Consider the following 16,367-nt stretch of genomic DNA (forward strand, 5'->3'; position numbering starts at 1 on the left):
AGCTAGCTGATCCGGGGCCGCTGCTTGTGCTAGGCACAGGCTGCATTTCGGCATCTTCTCCGACTTCTCTTTCTCTGCGATTAGTGGCGGAATCTATGGGTTGGAGGTTGGAGGTGCTTGTAGATTTAAAGTTGAGCCACTTGCGTATATCCATTTTTACTTCTTCTAACTTCTAAAGCTTGTAAATCACTGCTGTCGCAGCTTGACTGGCATCCCAACTACCGCACGCCGCGCACATCGCGCAATTAGCCTAGCTAGTTGTGCTAGGTAACTACATCAGCTTCCGTTTTCTATTTTATTATCTTTATTTATAAGAAATATGAAGTTAGTATCTTTACTGGATTTTGACAGAAAAATAAAATAATGTATAAGGAATTTAAATGACAAATTTTCAAACTATACCTGCGGGCCAATGGGCGGGCACTACCAGCTCGGTGGGCGGGCCGTGCCCCTAAAGGTCCGCCCATAACGACGGGTCTGTGCACTCACGCAGAGGCACTGGACATGACGGGTACATTGGCTCTGATGCCCACGGTGGCTCTAACATTTCAGAATCTAGCATATCAGTGAATGTCTCTATACCTAAAGTGGCTGTAACATATGAAAATCTAACATATCAGAGGATAGCTCTGATTCCCACGGTGGCTCTAATAAGTGAGGATCTAACATATCATAGAATGGCTCTAATGGCCACAGTGGCTCTAATGTGAAGAAGCTATCATACCAGACAATGGTTGTGACGCCTTACAGTAACAGTGACCTGAGAAGAGCTAACATAGGTGAGAATGGTCCTGTGTAGTACATCTCATGCAGAGTTCTGGAAGTTCTATTTCATCAAGAATTATAAAGAAAATGAGCTGCACAGACAAATTTCTCTGAACAGCCTCTGTCTCCTAATCTCATCCTAAATCTCAGTGTCTCAAGTTTGATAAATTGCATTGCAACTTTTACCCAGCACACCTGAGAGGTAGAGGTTACCTCTTCCCAATGAAGCAAGATGAGTCACCTGGCGAGGAGCATAACCGGGGTCATAGAGTCAGACTTGGGTGTTCATGTACAGCTGTTATCCTGAAATCTGAATTCATCACAAGGGGAATTTTATGAGAGCCGTAACCTTTGCTTGCCATTTTAAAAATCCACTGCAGTAGACCCCAGCTGTCAATCAATCATCAGGATCTGCACCCACGTCAGGTGGGCACAGTGTCCGTCTGGATGTTGGGTTGATGATGGATCCATTTTGCCTGCTGTTTTCTTTCATTCTGATGTTGTATTGTGCAATGTGTACGGGCTGATTAAACTGTAGGTCTGTCTGCTCCTAAGTGTTCTTCTGGGGAAAAAGAAGGTGCAGTGAAATCCCACTTTTTACAATTTTCTTTCTTTTAAAACACACAGACACACACACACTTACACACACCCCACTCTTACACACATACACTCTCTCTCACACACCCCACTCACACACAGAAACACACACACGTATACAACCCAGTCACACACTCACACACGCAGAGGGGAATATGTAATTTGCATTTGTTAGTCATTCTGCTCTGAGGTTCTGTTGCTGGGTCTGAGAGAACGAATGAGCAAGAGGGTTCTAGAGAGAGAGAGATGGACAGACTTAGAGAAGACAAAAGAGGAGAGCAAAGCAGATCCCCCAGAGCACAAAAGTAATAATGAACTCTCTGGGTCACTGAGGTAGAGTGTGCTCTCACACCTAAATGTTTGCTTCTTTTTAAGAGGTAATGTCCCTTAAATCAGACTGCCCCTTCCCATAACCATATATCACTGTATCAATGTACAAAATGTTCACTTCAGCTCTGGCTTTGAAGGTCAGCATGCACTTACAAACTAATGTATCATGTTATTTTCCAGACAAGCGATGTAAAAGTCTAGCGTCATGACTCATAACCCAGAAATATTTAGTTTTCCTCTTAATCGAAATTCGGTGGGAATAGGACAAGCATGTGTATCATACAAGAGCGGTGCCGGACCGGGGGTGATTACTTTTAACAATCATTAAGGTAAATTAGATTCCTTGTGTCTGTTAAATGCTGACAAGTGCATTCGCGTTTTATTATTTCAGATGTCTAGAGGAACCGTCAATACAAAAGAACACCTCACACTCTGTGTTTATTTAAATGAACGAGCTCTGCCCGGTATTGAAAATAATCACGGCTCCTTTCTGTCTTGAATCCTGTTGCCTGCTGAATACCAAACTGGTGCGATGACGCAGGTCCTGCGCCTGAGAGAACCGTTTGCAAGGATGGAGTGGAATTTGATTGGAGTAACGAGACTCATACGTTTTCAGACAACCTTCGGCTTAGCGGCACAGCTACAGTAAAGGTATATCGATTTATAAATCATGTGCCTATCGTTTCGGTGAGTGTAGGTCTGTCCCTTATCTGAAAATAACTAATAATTTACATCGCTTTATGGTATAGCATCCCCTTTTTAAAGTTCAGTCACGTTTTAGTCCGAGGGGACAGTGAAACGATCGTATACATACACCAGCATATGCAACTGATATTGTAAAAAATTCACGATTACAAAGAGGAGGCAGATTTATTTGCTGGTACAGCGATACGTTCAGAGTAGCTTGCATCCAGTGTTCATATCTTAATTACGAATGAAGTAAACACCACACAACAGTAATAAGCACTGGGAAGGCAGTGGGTGTCGTCATCTGTGTGATTTTAACGGTTCTGGGTGCGTTTTAAGGCGACATTTTATACCCAGCCATTGGAGTCCTCACAGCAAGACATAGGCTACAGTATGCATACGCTGTTGAGAAATCTTTTCAGGTAAGAGGGAAGCCGCTGGGAAACAGCGTGGTAGAACTTATCTGGCCCTACATTGCCACAGCAGCAGCGCGTGTGTGAGATCACTGTCTGTTGCGCCCGCAGAGATGGCATTCCACTGATGATAAGCTGTAATTAAGTATGATCATAATGTTTAGGCGTTGAAAAAAGAACAAGATGCCATCAATCAAAATCGTACCGGGTATATATACGGTTATATGAAGATAATCTTCTACCTCTGGTCTCAGCGGAAGAATGGGTTTTAACGACATAATTGCAAGTTAATGACAATGACATTGAAGGTCATTGGGCAACGAATCTCTGATATTTTATTTTCCGATGATACCTCTCTGGAGGAATGCATTATCGTCGTAATACTAATATCGTGTAATCTCTGAATAATCATCCTTGATTTATTGAAAAATCACAAAGAGAAAAATCACTGGGTAGATTCCATCACTTACTTGACAACTGCTCTGTCTAGAGTAATGGTTCAGTTCATTTGCGCTGCAAGTTACCTTCATTTCAAAGGCAATCTGTCGTTTCCCTGTTAGGTGAAATTGGTGGGAGAGAGTTGACACAACCTTCGATCCACTGGTAGGGGATTAAACGCTATTACAGAGTGGCGGTACATGGAATTGATGGCCTCTTTGCCGTAACGGCAGTAACTGGACAATCCGTTTTCTGTAACAATAGGTTGTTCACGTCCCACACCGGCCAAAGTGATGTCACTTGAGGTGACGCAATACATATATATTGACAGCATTTAAGACTGTGTTGCAAGTGCCAATGACTTATGTACCTGAAAGTTATATCTACATCTGATGGGAAGGCAGAGTAGGCCTATATGCTGTCGCACGTTGTAAAGTTTACTGTAGTAAACAACAGTGACTATCTGCGTCGGTACATTTTGTGAAAAGCAACCTGTTTATCATAATAACGGCAACACGTTCTACTGATGGCACACCGATTCACGCTTCCCGCAGCCTGGACGTTCTTGTTTATTGCGCAGAGTGAATGAGCCCGGGGTAATCTGTACGGAGACAGTGGAGCGCTCCTCTCCGGGTTGGGCTCGCGACAGACCTGGTCTGTGCTGCGATTGGACGGTGGCCGCGGTGGGCTGGATTCTTCGCAGCATCGCGCTTCACCGTTTACACGAAGGAGAGACGAACAGACAATAGGGGTAGCGTGCAGGAGAGTAACAGTGGCAGCAGCTGCCGTAGCAGGCTGGCTACCTAAGCAAGGTGAAACCACGCTCGGCTGTGATTGAATCAATGACAGAAAAAAACACAGCTAAAACGGCGTTGGATCACAACGTTATTTTCCTTCAGTTTTAGATTTAAATATCCTGAATGGGGAAACATCATTAACCCGGTGTATGCGTTGCGAACTGAAATGTGAGTAACCGAGTTAATAACAATGTGCATATACGCTCATATTAATTCATTGTTGTCAATCGCTTGTTGTTGTTATTGTGGTGCTCAATCGTGTTTTTCTTGCGTGCAATTGATTCAGTTGTGCAGTGCAATGGATTGTGCATAATGCATAATAAATTTCAGCGGGTTAGTTGTTTTTAAATTTCACCACGGATCATTCGTGAGGGTTGTTCGTCAGTGATGGAGAACGACGCTGTTTTGGTGAATTCGTATTTTCGTTATAACGGTAATGCGGTTTATCAGTAACGCTTGAGGTGTTTCTTGTGCCGGTCTTTATTGTTCGTATTTACCTGTAGGCTGTGTTCTGTGGCATATGATTCGCAGTGCATTTCCAATGTACCAGGCAGAACAGTGGAGAACAATGGGTGCATTATTTCCAAAGGTGCGCCTTTATGTCATCGCTGTCAATAAGGATGTTGCAGGAGGAATTATATTCGCCGGTTAATTTACTGTAATGTTTGCATATAGAACACATAGGTACGGATGGTGTACAAGTGTGAAAGATAGTGTGACGAAGATGTAAAAACACTGTCACGTGCATATCCTGAAAACAACATGTTCATGCTGCGATGTGTCACACTATTACACACTATCACACTATGCATGTTAGCCAACTGTAACTGTTCAGCTCTAGAATGAATGCACCAGTTTGCAGTCAGAATCATGCAGACTCCTCTCTGACACACACACACACACACACACACACACACACACACACACACACACACACACACGCACAAGCTGTCTATCTCATATACACACATGTATATACACACAGTTCTTTCTCATACACACAGACACACACACACGTGCGCGCACACACACACACACACACACACACACACACACTCAAACACAAGCTCAAGGTCCTTTTCCAATGCACATCATCTTTATTGACATGACAAATACAGGGTATTGCACTGCCAAGGCACAGTAATAATGAAAACAGCACACTAATGGGAGGGGAAAAAAATCAACCCTCTCTCTCCCTTTCTCTGTCAGTCTCCATCCAATGATGATGAGACCTTATCCTCAAGGGAGGCACTGCAGACATGTCCCTGCTGACACGCCCCCCCCCCGCAAGGTGGGCCACCGTGTTAACAGACACTCAACTGTGTACAGCAAGCAATGTTGTTCTCGGAGGTATATGGCAGCCTCATCGCCTTGAACATGCACAGCTGTATTGTCTCTAAAAACAGGAACAGCAGTGCTGTCTCCTAAAACATGTGCAATATCACTGCATCCTCAGATGTGTGAGGTACAGATGTCTCAAATGTGTGTAGTCCTGTCTCATAAAAACGGGTGCAGCTGTATTGTCTCCTCAGATGTTTGCAGCAGGACTGTCTCCTGCAACATGTGCAGCAGTGCCATCTCCTGAAATGGGTGTGATGCCACTGCGTCCTCCAGTGTGACCTGAATGTTTTTCTGTCTGGCAGAAACCTGCAGTACATCATGCATGCGATAACACAAAAATCAGGCAGTGCATCTTCATGTTTCCAAGAGAACATCAATTTTTTCCCTAAAAAAGAAGGGTGGTTCAGAAGTGGATGAGAGGTGGAGGGAGAAAGAGGGCAGGGGCTTCAGGATGGCCGAAAGCGTCAACTTCTGGACTCAGAGAAAGTCAGAAGTGTAACACAGAGTTTCCTCCCCCCACCTCTGCTTGCCTGGATGAAGGAGAGTGCGGGCGCGTCTCCATGGAGACCCCATTGATTGACAGGCATTGGTCTCAACCTCAAGATGCTTCTGTGGAGAGCGAGGTAGAGTAGAATCTAGCTGCTGGTGAGCAAATACAAGAGATGTGCCAGGCAAAGCTCAAACAAGTCAGCTTCTCCAACGTGAGCCAGAAATCTGAAAGCTCTGTGAGCAAGAACACCAATTCTATGGTGCTGAATTACATTATGTATGGAAGAAATTTAATGTTTACACATTCCATGATCCATTTAAAGAGCTGTATATTGACTGAACAAATCCAGGTTAAGCACCCTGCAAAGGGTTGCAACAGCAGTGCCTCACCTGGGCTTTGAACACGTGACCTGTTCGCAACCATTACCCCATCACTGACAACTTAAGAGGTGCAACACCCCAGGGTACATTGGGATGGGCAGAACTGGCTCAGAGAGGTTCTGTTGATTTCGTCAGGAACTGAGTACACAGGTGTGATCACACGTAGTGAAGCTACACTTACATGACACAGAATACAATTTTATAATAGCTTAAAACAAAGAACAGGGAACATACAAGAACCCAAGTCCCACAAGTCCCACAAGCAGAAAACTACAATGCTATGATGAATTTGCACTATAGCTGACTTTTTGGGTAAATGTGAACACTTAATGAGTGGTATTAATGTGTAATATTAAATTGTTTATATGTATTGTAGATACCCTTGTGCAGTGACTTTTGTAGCTTACTTTTGTTTTGCATACCGTTCATTAATACAGCTGGGTATCTACTGCTGTGAGTCAAGAGAAGCACCTTGCTTAAGGGCCCAACAGTAGCCCTGCCCTGGAGTTGGACCTGCAACCTCACAATTAAGAAACCAATTCCCTTCCCATGTTGTCACGCTGCCCCCCACGTCCAACTGTCCTGCAATTACCTCTGAACTGGTGCAAATTGACATGAGTGTTCAAGCTCACGTGAAAGAGCAGAGGAGAGAGAGAGAGAGAGAGGGAGAGAGGGAGAGAGGGAGAGAGGGAGAGAGGGCTCTAGAGGCCCCTGCTCCTTTGCTGAAATGCTAATCCAGCACAATTCAGCCTTTTTTTTGTAAGTCATTTGAATTGAAAGCTTGGCAGCCATTTCTCGTGTCCTACCCAACCTTGAACTGGGCAGCTCTCTCTTAATCACATGTAAGTAAAGTTGAGATGATGACGTTGTTTAACCACGGGTGAACCCGGCATAGTGTGGCGGCACAGACCTTAAGTCTCGCCACGTCTTTTTTAATCGAGGTGGAGGGAGGAATGACACAATTCAGGCACAGAGAGGGCTGAGGAAGGGCATGTCTTACTGAGCAGAATATCAATTTCCAAAAAAGACGGGGGATATGTTCTGCAGGCTGGGGTGTTGTGTACAACAAACAAATGACAGAGAAAGAGTTTCTGCTTCATTACCGATGAACTGTGTGTGTGCATGCGTGCGCATGTGTGTGTGTGTGCACGCGCGTGCGTGTGTGTGTGTGCATGTATGTGTGTATGTGTATAAACAAATCATATTAATTCTTCAGATGAATTCACTGAAGAAGGATCTGGCAGTCAGAGGCAGTTGAATCACCCTGCATATGAAAGGGGAGCATGAGTCATAAAGCACAGAGCCAGCACAGGTCAGACACACCGTTTACTGTCACCAGATGAAAAGCCAATCATCACTGGTTTACCGCACATAGATAGAGAAGGGTCTGGCTGCAGGCTCCACTGGTGGGACATGTCCTACCAGTGGAGGTGGCAGTCAGTGGAGGTGGAAGTGACATAACGTGAAGTGTTTTTTTCTGTGTTTTTCATTGGTCAGTCATGTTCTGAGGCCTAAGACTCTCAGTTTGCATTGCAGTGGCCGATATTTTCAATGTTTTTAATTGGAGATGAAGAGTAATTGTGCTTAATTTCTATTGATAGCCTGACTATGTAGTCTCATGTAGTTGCTGGCTAGACATGAAGGATAGTCTTCAATGTTTTTATTGGTTTTGCTCTTAGTCGTTTCATGGTTCATTTTTGCTCTTTCACGTGAGCTTGAACACTCATGTCAATTTGCACCAGTTCAGAGGTAATTGCAGGACGGTTGGAAGTGGGAGGCAGTGTGACATCATGGGAAGGGAACTGATTTCTTAATTGTGAGGTTGCAGGTCCAACTCCAGGGCAGGGCTACTGTTAGGCTCTTGACTATCCTTCATGTCTAGCCAGCAACTACATGTGGGGAACGTGCTGCAGGTGCGCGGTTTTCCAGGCGGCTGTCCAACGTGCGGAAGGTCTCGCGAGCGGGGTCCCGTGTAGACAGCTGCGCAGCCCGCCGGGGCGACACAGCTGCCTGCTTCCCTCTTCCTGCGGCCACCTCGCTCCGTCTCCCAGCGCAGCTCTTTGGCCTCGCGACAAGATATTTTAGGCAACGGTTAAAAAACACGTCATTTTCAAATTTTAGTTTAAAAATAACGTTCGCACCTGACCTATACCTAATTAAATTGGATCTGTCATGACCGACATGTCACACTTAATGTAAGGTTACAGGAAGTAACAACTGCTAGCTCGCCCTCTGTTTCAACATTTTAAAGATCTCCAAGTTGAGTTTAACATTAACTAGTGTTACTCGGGAACACGCCGGCCCGACGAACTAAGCGCCTGCTTAGGGCCCCCGTGGCCACCAGACATCGTTATAAATCCCCCATGCCGACGCGCATAGCCTTGGCAGAATAGTCAACAAATCTAAGCGAATTCTCTGTAGGCCCTGTGGTCGTATCGATCTGCCAAATAAGACTTTTCAGCCAATTAGAACCTCAGTTATAAGCGACCATGTTTCTGTCACATCTGACAGTCGGAGGGATAATAACAACGACAGCCTACCAGCAGTGAGTAACATTTTAGTTTCTACAAACTAGTGTCTTCTTTTTTGAAAACAAAAATATCGTCACCCTAGAAATATTAACGTTACATATTTACCATGTTCACATATCTGTTGAACCGGTCCGTGCACTACCTGTGGGACAGCAGCGCTTCCGAATGATATTTTGTATCATTTTGTATCAGCTAAACGTTTGTCGAGCTAGCTAGCTAATTAGCTAGCTATACCTAATGTAATGTTGTTAGCTAGCTAGTTAGCTAGGTTTACTAGGTAATGGTCACTGTTATCAAACGCTAAATGTAATACTGCATTGTATGGTTTACTAACTGACAAAACGATTAAGGAAGAGCCTGCCTAAAAGTTTTAGAAAAACTGTGCTTGCTGAGGAAAGAGTGGGGGAGAGAGAGTGGTAGCAGGCAGCGCGTAGCTCTGTTGCCAAGCAACAGTGAGGCAACTGTCAAACGTCTCTGAAACAGTTAGCTAGCTTGTAACGTTAACCAAACTATAACAACCTCATCAGTAGTCACAAGGGCAGCACTGGCTGGTACTCTGCTTCTTGTCAATGTGATTTCATCTTACAGCACTGGCTAGCCTCATAATTCGACATCTTTGAAAATTAACGTTACGTGTGCAATGTGGTCCAACAGAGTTACTATATGTTGCTATATCAACTAACTTACAGTACTCAAGGTTAGCTAGCTAAGATTGGCTTGCAAACGTAGGGCCACTGTCTTTTTAAACCCATTCATGTCTGTAACAGAAACATCTTTGCTCACAAGAAGGGACTAGCCTACTGATTAACAGGAATGGTTCAAAATCCATTAAAAGTGAGTTGGTGGTAAGAAATAAGGGATGTTTGTTTAGCTTACATCTTTGGCACACAATAGCTTATTAGAATCACATTTTTGGGGGGAAAAAAAGTAAAAAAAAAAAAAAAAAGTACAAATGTACACCTATAAAATAAACCCGCTTTACTTATGCTTCTAGACCTCAGTTAAAATTTTGCTCTGGCTATGGCCCATCATGCCAGCACAGTCAGACTAACGTTAGGTTACAGTCCATGAGAATGATCAAGCATTGACAATAGTCAATAGTATTGGCGGTGGGGGGCCCCTAAATCAAATTCTACTTAGGGCCCCATAAAGGCTTGGGCCGACCCTGCTCGGCAATCTTGCGGACGCCTGGCCGTCCGTCAATTCTGTAGTCACACGTCCCCGGTGTGGTCGAATGAGCTTCCCACAGCAGTCAGGTCGCTGGCCATTTTCTGCCATAGACTGACGGCCTACCTCTTCAGACTTCCTCTTTGCTTCTTGACTAAATCAAAACTCTGATGTTTCCCTTATTTGTGTTGTCTGGCATATTGTTTTGCATATAATATACCGTAGCGTGCCGTAAATAGCCTACTGTAGGTGTTTACAATAGCACTAGTTAAAACAGCGCCGCTCGGCGGAACGATGAACGTTCGGATGTGAACTGTTGTTGGTCAGTGGCGTTCTGCATTAAACTGGGACTTTGTTATATTCACTTCACACTTTGTTAGCCGCTCAGGTTGGGAGTGTCTGCTAAATGACAAAACGAAAACGTGTTGCTACGTTTCATTATGGCGAGCATCACGAAGGAGGAGGGGCAGGGTCGGAATCTCACGTGTAAATACGGCAGTGGAGGGAAAGCCGAATCATAATTAGTCTTTGCAAGCGTTTCTTAATGAAAAGAAACACAACGAAATGGATGAGGATCTGATTTGTGCTGCTTTGTGCTGAGATTTCTCTGGCGTCAGTCTACAAATTAATAAATTCTGCTGCTCTTGCAGTGACAAACATTTTGATATTATTGGTTGTAGTATCTATTTACTGCTGGGGCTAAACCTTACTGAAGGTATCGATTTAACCTTTGAGATGAATATTAAAACGAAATAATTTTTTATGGATTTAAATGCTTAGGGTAGTTCTGTGACAGAATGAAACCAAAAAAGTTATTGGTTAGATGAACCAAACATGTATATTTACAATGTATACAAACATGTAGGCTACATACAACATATACATGTTTGAATACATTGTATACATACAGTATATGCTTGTGTACATGTATACAAACAAATATACAAGTCTGTGTTTCATTGTCAAATGCTTGTCTCTTAAAGAAAACTTACAATAAACAAATATAATTAGATTTTTTTTTTAGTGATTGCACGGAAACTACTGATACTTTTACTGAAAACTACTCTTGATGCTCAGGGGGAAATGAATGAAAACATATCTTCATCAGAGAGATCCAGATGCACAATAAGTAATTTGGCAACCACACCCCAGAGCTCCTTATAAAAGACAAGCTGAGCACACTGCGCAAAAGCCCCCGGTCCCTCGCGTGGGAAACTAATCGATGTCTTTGCCTGACTACAGGAGGTTGACGTCACCGCCTGTCGCGATTACGCGCACACCCAGCACTGCGATGCACTCATTGATAAAAACGGTTGCGTTGCCCTCTGGAACAAGCGTAGCACTGCTCTTTCCATTGCTCTTCAGAATCGTGGTGACACGAATATTCCCCTGAATAGCCATTTACCTGGCTGCGTCGCGACAGCTGGGGCTCCGCAGCAAACACCCCCACCCCCCGACTTCTGCCATGTCGTGTGGTCATATACAACTTTTTTCAGTGATATCAATAAACAGGTGTCGTCTCTATATCCGGTTCCCGGCACCTGCTGCATCATGTGTGCGAGTTACCTGATATGACGCGTTTTGCAACCTTGTCTGTAGGACGCTGAAGGTCTGTTTGCGAAGGGGGGACTGTCTGTGTTGTGATTGGCCGCCAGCGGCTAATAATCCCATTCATCCTTGCGCACGAACGGTACGCGCTGTTCTGTGCGGGCAGGATGCATTTCAGACGCACTGTACTGTTTGGTACGTTATTTAATTGAGAGAATTTGCGGCAACAGGGATACTGCGAAGCTATCGTGGATGTTAAGTCTCTTTTATTTTCTGTAGAAGACATCTGCCGCGAGTGCTGAAAGAAGGATGTTGTAAAATAATGTTCTTTACCCTGTCGTCTAAAGAGAAAGATTGACAACATGTGGACAGCCACTGACGTGTAGGGAAAAGAGAAAAGAGCTGAATATATGACCGATAATTAAAACCGCAGTGACGCAAACAGAAGTACACTGCAGCAGATCTACCAGGGCTTGAAATGCTACCTAGTACATAATTAAATTGATAAGAAGTTATAATAACGCTACCAAAAGGCACTACAAATTTCTCGTTTTTTTTTTTTGTAACAAACTGTCAGATCATTATTAAAAAAATAACATTTTAATGTTGATCGTCAAAAACAGTGTGTGTCTTTGGTCTTTCTTTTCTTCTGTCTTTGGTTCTTCTATAGTTTAAGTACTTCATATATTAGTGATAAAACTCAATAATACAATTATTATATATGCTGCATTGTTCTTTCATACATACATACATACATAGTCTGTACTGACAAACTTGTCTATCTACAGCATGTATACCTACCTCTTATTGGAATATATGAATTTACATGTCACTGCAATGACATTATTATCTTTCCTGATCTGACACCATTTGTCTATGAAATAGATATTATGATAGATATTATGATAGATATTATGATGACTGATATGGATATATTTGACTATATTGTTAAAGCCAAGGTATCTGTGAAGTGTTACACATTCACATCCTAAATACACAGGATCTTCTGGAACAGCAAGCTATGCAGATTGACAGTGGATGTGGAATGAAGTTGAATTAGCTTTTAGCTGTGCAGTATAATCTTTTGAAAAGCACTGTTAAATAAAACCCTCCAGCTGGACGTAACAAAGCTGGCACCAATTTAGGGGATTTGAAATAGCATGTTAAATGTGGTTTTGAAAATTTCTTTTGGAAAAATAACATGGGGGTTTTGAAACTACTTTGTAGAGACAAAAGGTATCCTACACAGACTAGACTTTCTTAGCTTGGGTGAACACAGGGACTCTGAACTGAGTGGACAATAAGAAAAAGAGAAAACATGCTTGTGAATGCTGCCTACACAGGACTCAATCTAGCCATAAAGAGGAATGTCATCTGAATAATACATATTTTGTGTAGATTTTGCAGAGAAGATTCAGGTTTTTGTATGGCAATTTACAGGTCCATGATAAGATATGCAACAATAAGAACATTATCATTATGTCCTACCTTATCAATGTTAAGAAATCTCAGTTTCACTTTTAATTAAAAGGGATGAGAGCAAGCAATTCCTCATAGTTTAGTATAGTTACATCCTCATGTGGAATTCTCCTGTAATCTCCTGTGGCTACAAAACAGGTATTTCTCCTTCCTCCTCTAAAGGTTTTCTAAAGGACTGTTTTCTGCAAAAATACCAAAATACTGTGTTGCAGTTATGATTTAAAATCTGTCAAACTTGAAATTGTGCTCTGGACCAAGGCAAAGGCTAACTGAAAATGAAGAGTGATGGGCTGAGTCCACTGTAAATCAACAGCCCTCAGAAGCATGAATAAAAACTTGCTACAACCCAAAAATCATTTTTACTTAGTTATAGCTCATGATAGAACCACCCCATCTGCCTGTCAAAGGTGACTCAGGAAGATGCCTGCCTCTTGATGTAAATTGCAACTTTAAGTGACAGTACTGCCCCTCTTCTTCCTCTGTTCCTGCTCTCAGTAACGGCAACCAATAGATTACCCTCATCTTCTCCTGGCCCTGCCCACCGGCAGAATGAGCTCCTCCCCCCTCGCATCCCGCCCCTCTGTTGACATCCTCGAGGAGCTGCAGCTCATTGCTGCCCAGAACCTGGAAAAGCTGGAGATCAACAAGTACTATGATGTCATACAGGAGCTGGGCAAGGGGACCTATGGCAAAGTGGACCTGGTCGTTCATAAAATCAGAGGTGGGTCCGTGGGGCAGGGGGCTGATAGGAGAACACAGTTGTATCACTACACACCAGTGCACACCCATACCAGTGCACATGTTTTTGGCAACTGCTTTTAATCACAGTCATGTGGGAGAATATATTATATCATTATAATTTGCTTAAACTGGTATTATTAGTAATCTTTATTTTGTAGACTTCATTATACATGGGTGATATATAGATAGAGGTTAACCATCACTTGTTTCTATGTAAAACTGACAATGTAGAAATTAATACATATTAGTGTGTTACAACTGCAGGATGTGGCAAACATTCAAAAGGCACTGCAAACTGAAGGATTAAGTAGAAGGAGCTGGTTGTGTGTCAATCAAGTTTGCTACATGCAACACCATTTGACATCTGTATGAATTTTGTAGGGGAATGGAAGGCAGATTCCTGGTGCCATATTTTCAGCCTAGCCATGCCAGAGACACCCTGCATTAATGAGTGTTCCTTCATTCTCTTGTGCATGCACTGTGTCCCCCAGGCACAAAGATGGCGTTAAAGTTCCTCCGAAAGAAAACCACCAAACTGAGGAGCTTCCTGCGGGAGTACAGCATCTCACTGTACCTCTCACCCTGCCCCTTCATCATTAACATGTATGGCATTGCCTTCGAGACTGATGAGTACTACATCTTCGCCCAGGAGTATGCCCCAGCAGGGGACCTATTCGATATCATACCCCCACAGGTAAAGCGATTTAACTCTATGGTCTATCCTTCTTTGATCTGCCAGCATAGAGAGGTTTTCAGCAGGCGTTTGGCTTCTTAACTTATGAATAGATCTCCCCCTCAATAGTCCCGAACAAAAGAATCATCAATACATTTTCCTCTACACAGTGCGGGCCTCACTTCATCCTAACAGGATTTTTTATTGTACAGTTCAGTCCAATGGTGACTTTTGTCAGATGGTGAAATTAACTGTCTGAATGAGTGTCCAGCTGTGTCTCAAACCCTCAGGGCTGTTTATGGGAAGTTTCCATTTGACCAGTATGTTACCAGATTGTCTGCTGGATTAGATGAGTGTTTAAAGAGCTGTGGAAAGCTGAGGTCCAGCTGAGTCCCCTGCTCTCAGTCTCTGACTCAGCTGACAGAGGAGATCTGCAAAGGAAGGGTGGGGTTTGGCATCTGTAGGGCCAAAGAGACATGGCTGTTCTCAGATAAATCGCCAGAGCTTCACCTTATAATTACCATAATATGTGTCTATTTGGAATTTACAATGCATTTGAATCTTTTTTTTAAAGAAAAAAGGAAGTAAGAAGGTAAAAAGTGAATTCCAGGAAAAAGTTTAGTTGGATGTACAAATCAAAATGCTATGTTGACAGGCAAGGCTGTTGGAGGCTGTTAGCTTTCCATCTCTGTTCTCCATATCTATGTGCCTAGGAAGGTTACTGTTGGTAAGGCTCAGGTGCTGCCTGCATTGGTGCATTAGCTGTGTGTTCTGTCTTTGATCACACTTCTTCATGAATATTCAAAAGGAGTCACCAATTCAGAATCCTTCTGTTTCAGCTTCAGAGACAGTGAAGGACATCGGGTTTTTCAGTAAGTAGGATATCTTGGGCTTCACCAGGCTGATTTATGTCTGCTTGGTACAGGACATCCAACCAAACACTTTCCCTGGGTTTTAATTACACGGTGTAACCTCTCGTTTGGCAGGTGGGGCTTCCTGAGACGGTGGCCAAGCGCTGCGTCCACCAGGTGACCATTGCGCTGGACTACCTGCACTGCAAGAAGCTGGTCCACCGTGACATCAAACCGGAGAATGTGCTGCTGTTCGACCGTGAGTGCCGCAAGGTCAAGCTGTCGGACTTCGGCATGACGCGGCGGGCGGGCTCGCCGGTGAAGCGCGTGAGTGGCACCATCCCGTACACGGCGCCGGAGCTGTGCGACGCCTCGCGGCGCGATGGCTTCCGCGTGGACCACAGCACAGATGTGTGGGCCTTCGGTGTGCTCCTCTTCTGCATGCTGACGGGCAACTTCCCCTGGGAGAAGGCGCTGCCATCCGATGGCTTCTATGAGGAGTTTGCACGCTGGCAGCGGCGCCGGCCGGGCGCAGCTGTGCCCTCGCAGTGGCGGCGCTTTTCCGATGAGGCTCTCCGCATGTTCCGCAAGTTGCTGTCGCTGGAGCCTGTACGCCGCTGCGCTGCCAAGGAAGTGTTCGCCCACCTGGGCCATGGCTGGATGCTGGACGGCGAAGGTGGGGCTGCGCAGCCGTCCGAGCTGAGCCCTGCCCCTGCGCCCGCCTCCTCCTCCTCCTCCTCCTCTTCCTCTTCGTCCTCTTCCTGTGAGGAGGATGTGCTAGTGGACCGCATGAAGCAGCAGACCCTCTCGCCCGTCCGTGGTGTGGCCCCAGGTGTAGTGGTCATGGAGACAATGCCGCCCCACTTCTCCCCTGTGTCCGCCAGCAGCCCTGCATCATCCCCCAACGGCTATGAGCGTGTTGCCCGTGACAACAGCGGTGGTGGGCGCATCCTGGTGACCACGCCCATTGAGATTTGCGTGTAGGCATGTAACCTCCCCCCATCCCATCCACCCAGACACACACACACACAAACACACTTACGCAACACACACAAGCCTGCTCACTTATAACCCACACACAACCATATGCATTCATATTCAAGTACACATACATATAAACACAGAAAACACACACATAC

The 16,367-nt window shown here is 44.3% G+C and overlaps 1 protein-coding gene across 4 annotated transcripts; it reads left to right on the forward strand.

Moving 5' to 3' along the window:
- Window positions 1-2,268: 2,268 nt before the first annotated feature.
- Window positions 2,269-16,367, forward strand: LOC118794897 (serine/threonine-protein kinase SBK1-like). Of its 4 annotated transcripts, none has more exons than XM_036553189.1 (4): window positions 2,269-2,343; window positions 13,459-13,684; window positions 14,196-14,398; window positions 15,364-16,367. In XM_036553189.1, the coding sequence occupies exons 2-4, from the start codon at window positions 13,513-13,515 to the stop codon at window positions 16,210-16,212; spliced, it is 1,224 nt and encodes a 407-aa protein (XP_036409082.1). In that variant the 5' UTR covers window positions 2,269-2,343; window positions 13,459-13,512; the 3' UTR covers window positions 16,213-16,367. The 4 variants fall into 4 exon arrangements, with proteins under 4 accessions (XP_036409082.1, XP_036409083.1, XP_036409084.1 ...); XM_036553190.1 differs by lacking the exon at window positions 2,269-2,343 and adding an exon at window positions 2,738-2,801; XM_036553191.1 differs by lacking the exon at window positions 2,269-2,343 and adding an exon at window positions 3,966-4,042.

This window comes from Megalops cyprinoides, chromosome 19, assembly GCF_013368585.1.
Source record: "Megalops cyprinoides isolate fMegCyp1 chromosome 19, fMegCyp1.pri, whole genome shotgun sequence".
In the NCBI taxonomy this organism is placed as follows: Eukaryota; Metazoa; Chordata; class Actinopteri; order Elopiformes; family Megalopidae; genus Megalops; species Megalops cyprinoides.

Excerpts from the sequence above, each read along its gene's own strand:
- LOC118794897 (XM_036553189.1), top strand. The coding sequence starts at position 13,513 with ATGAGCTCCTCCCCCCTCGCATCCCGCCCCTCTGTTGACATCCTCGAG. Across the intron at positions 13,685-14,195 it reads GGTCGTTCATAAAATCAGAG|GCACAAAGATGGCGTTAAAG; the intron begins GTGGGTCCGTGG and ends TGTGTCCCCCAG. Across the intron at positions 14,399-15,363 it reads TCGATATCATACCCCCACAG|GTGGGGCTTCCTGAGACGGT; the intron begins GTAAAGCGATTT and ends CTCGTTTGGCAG.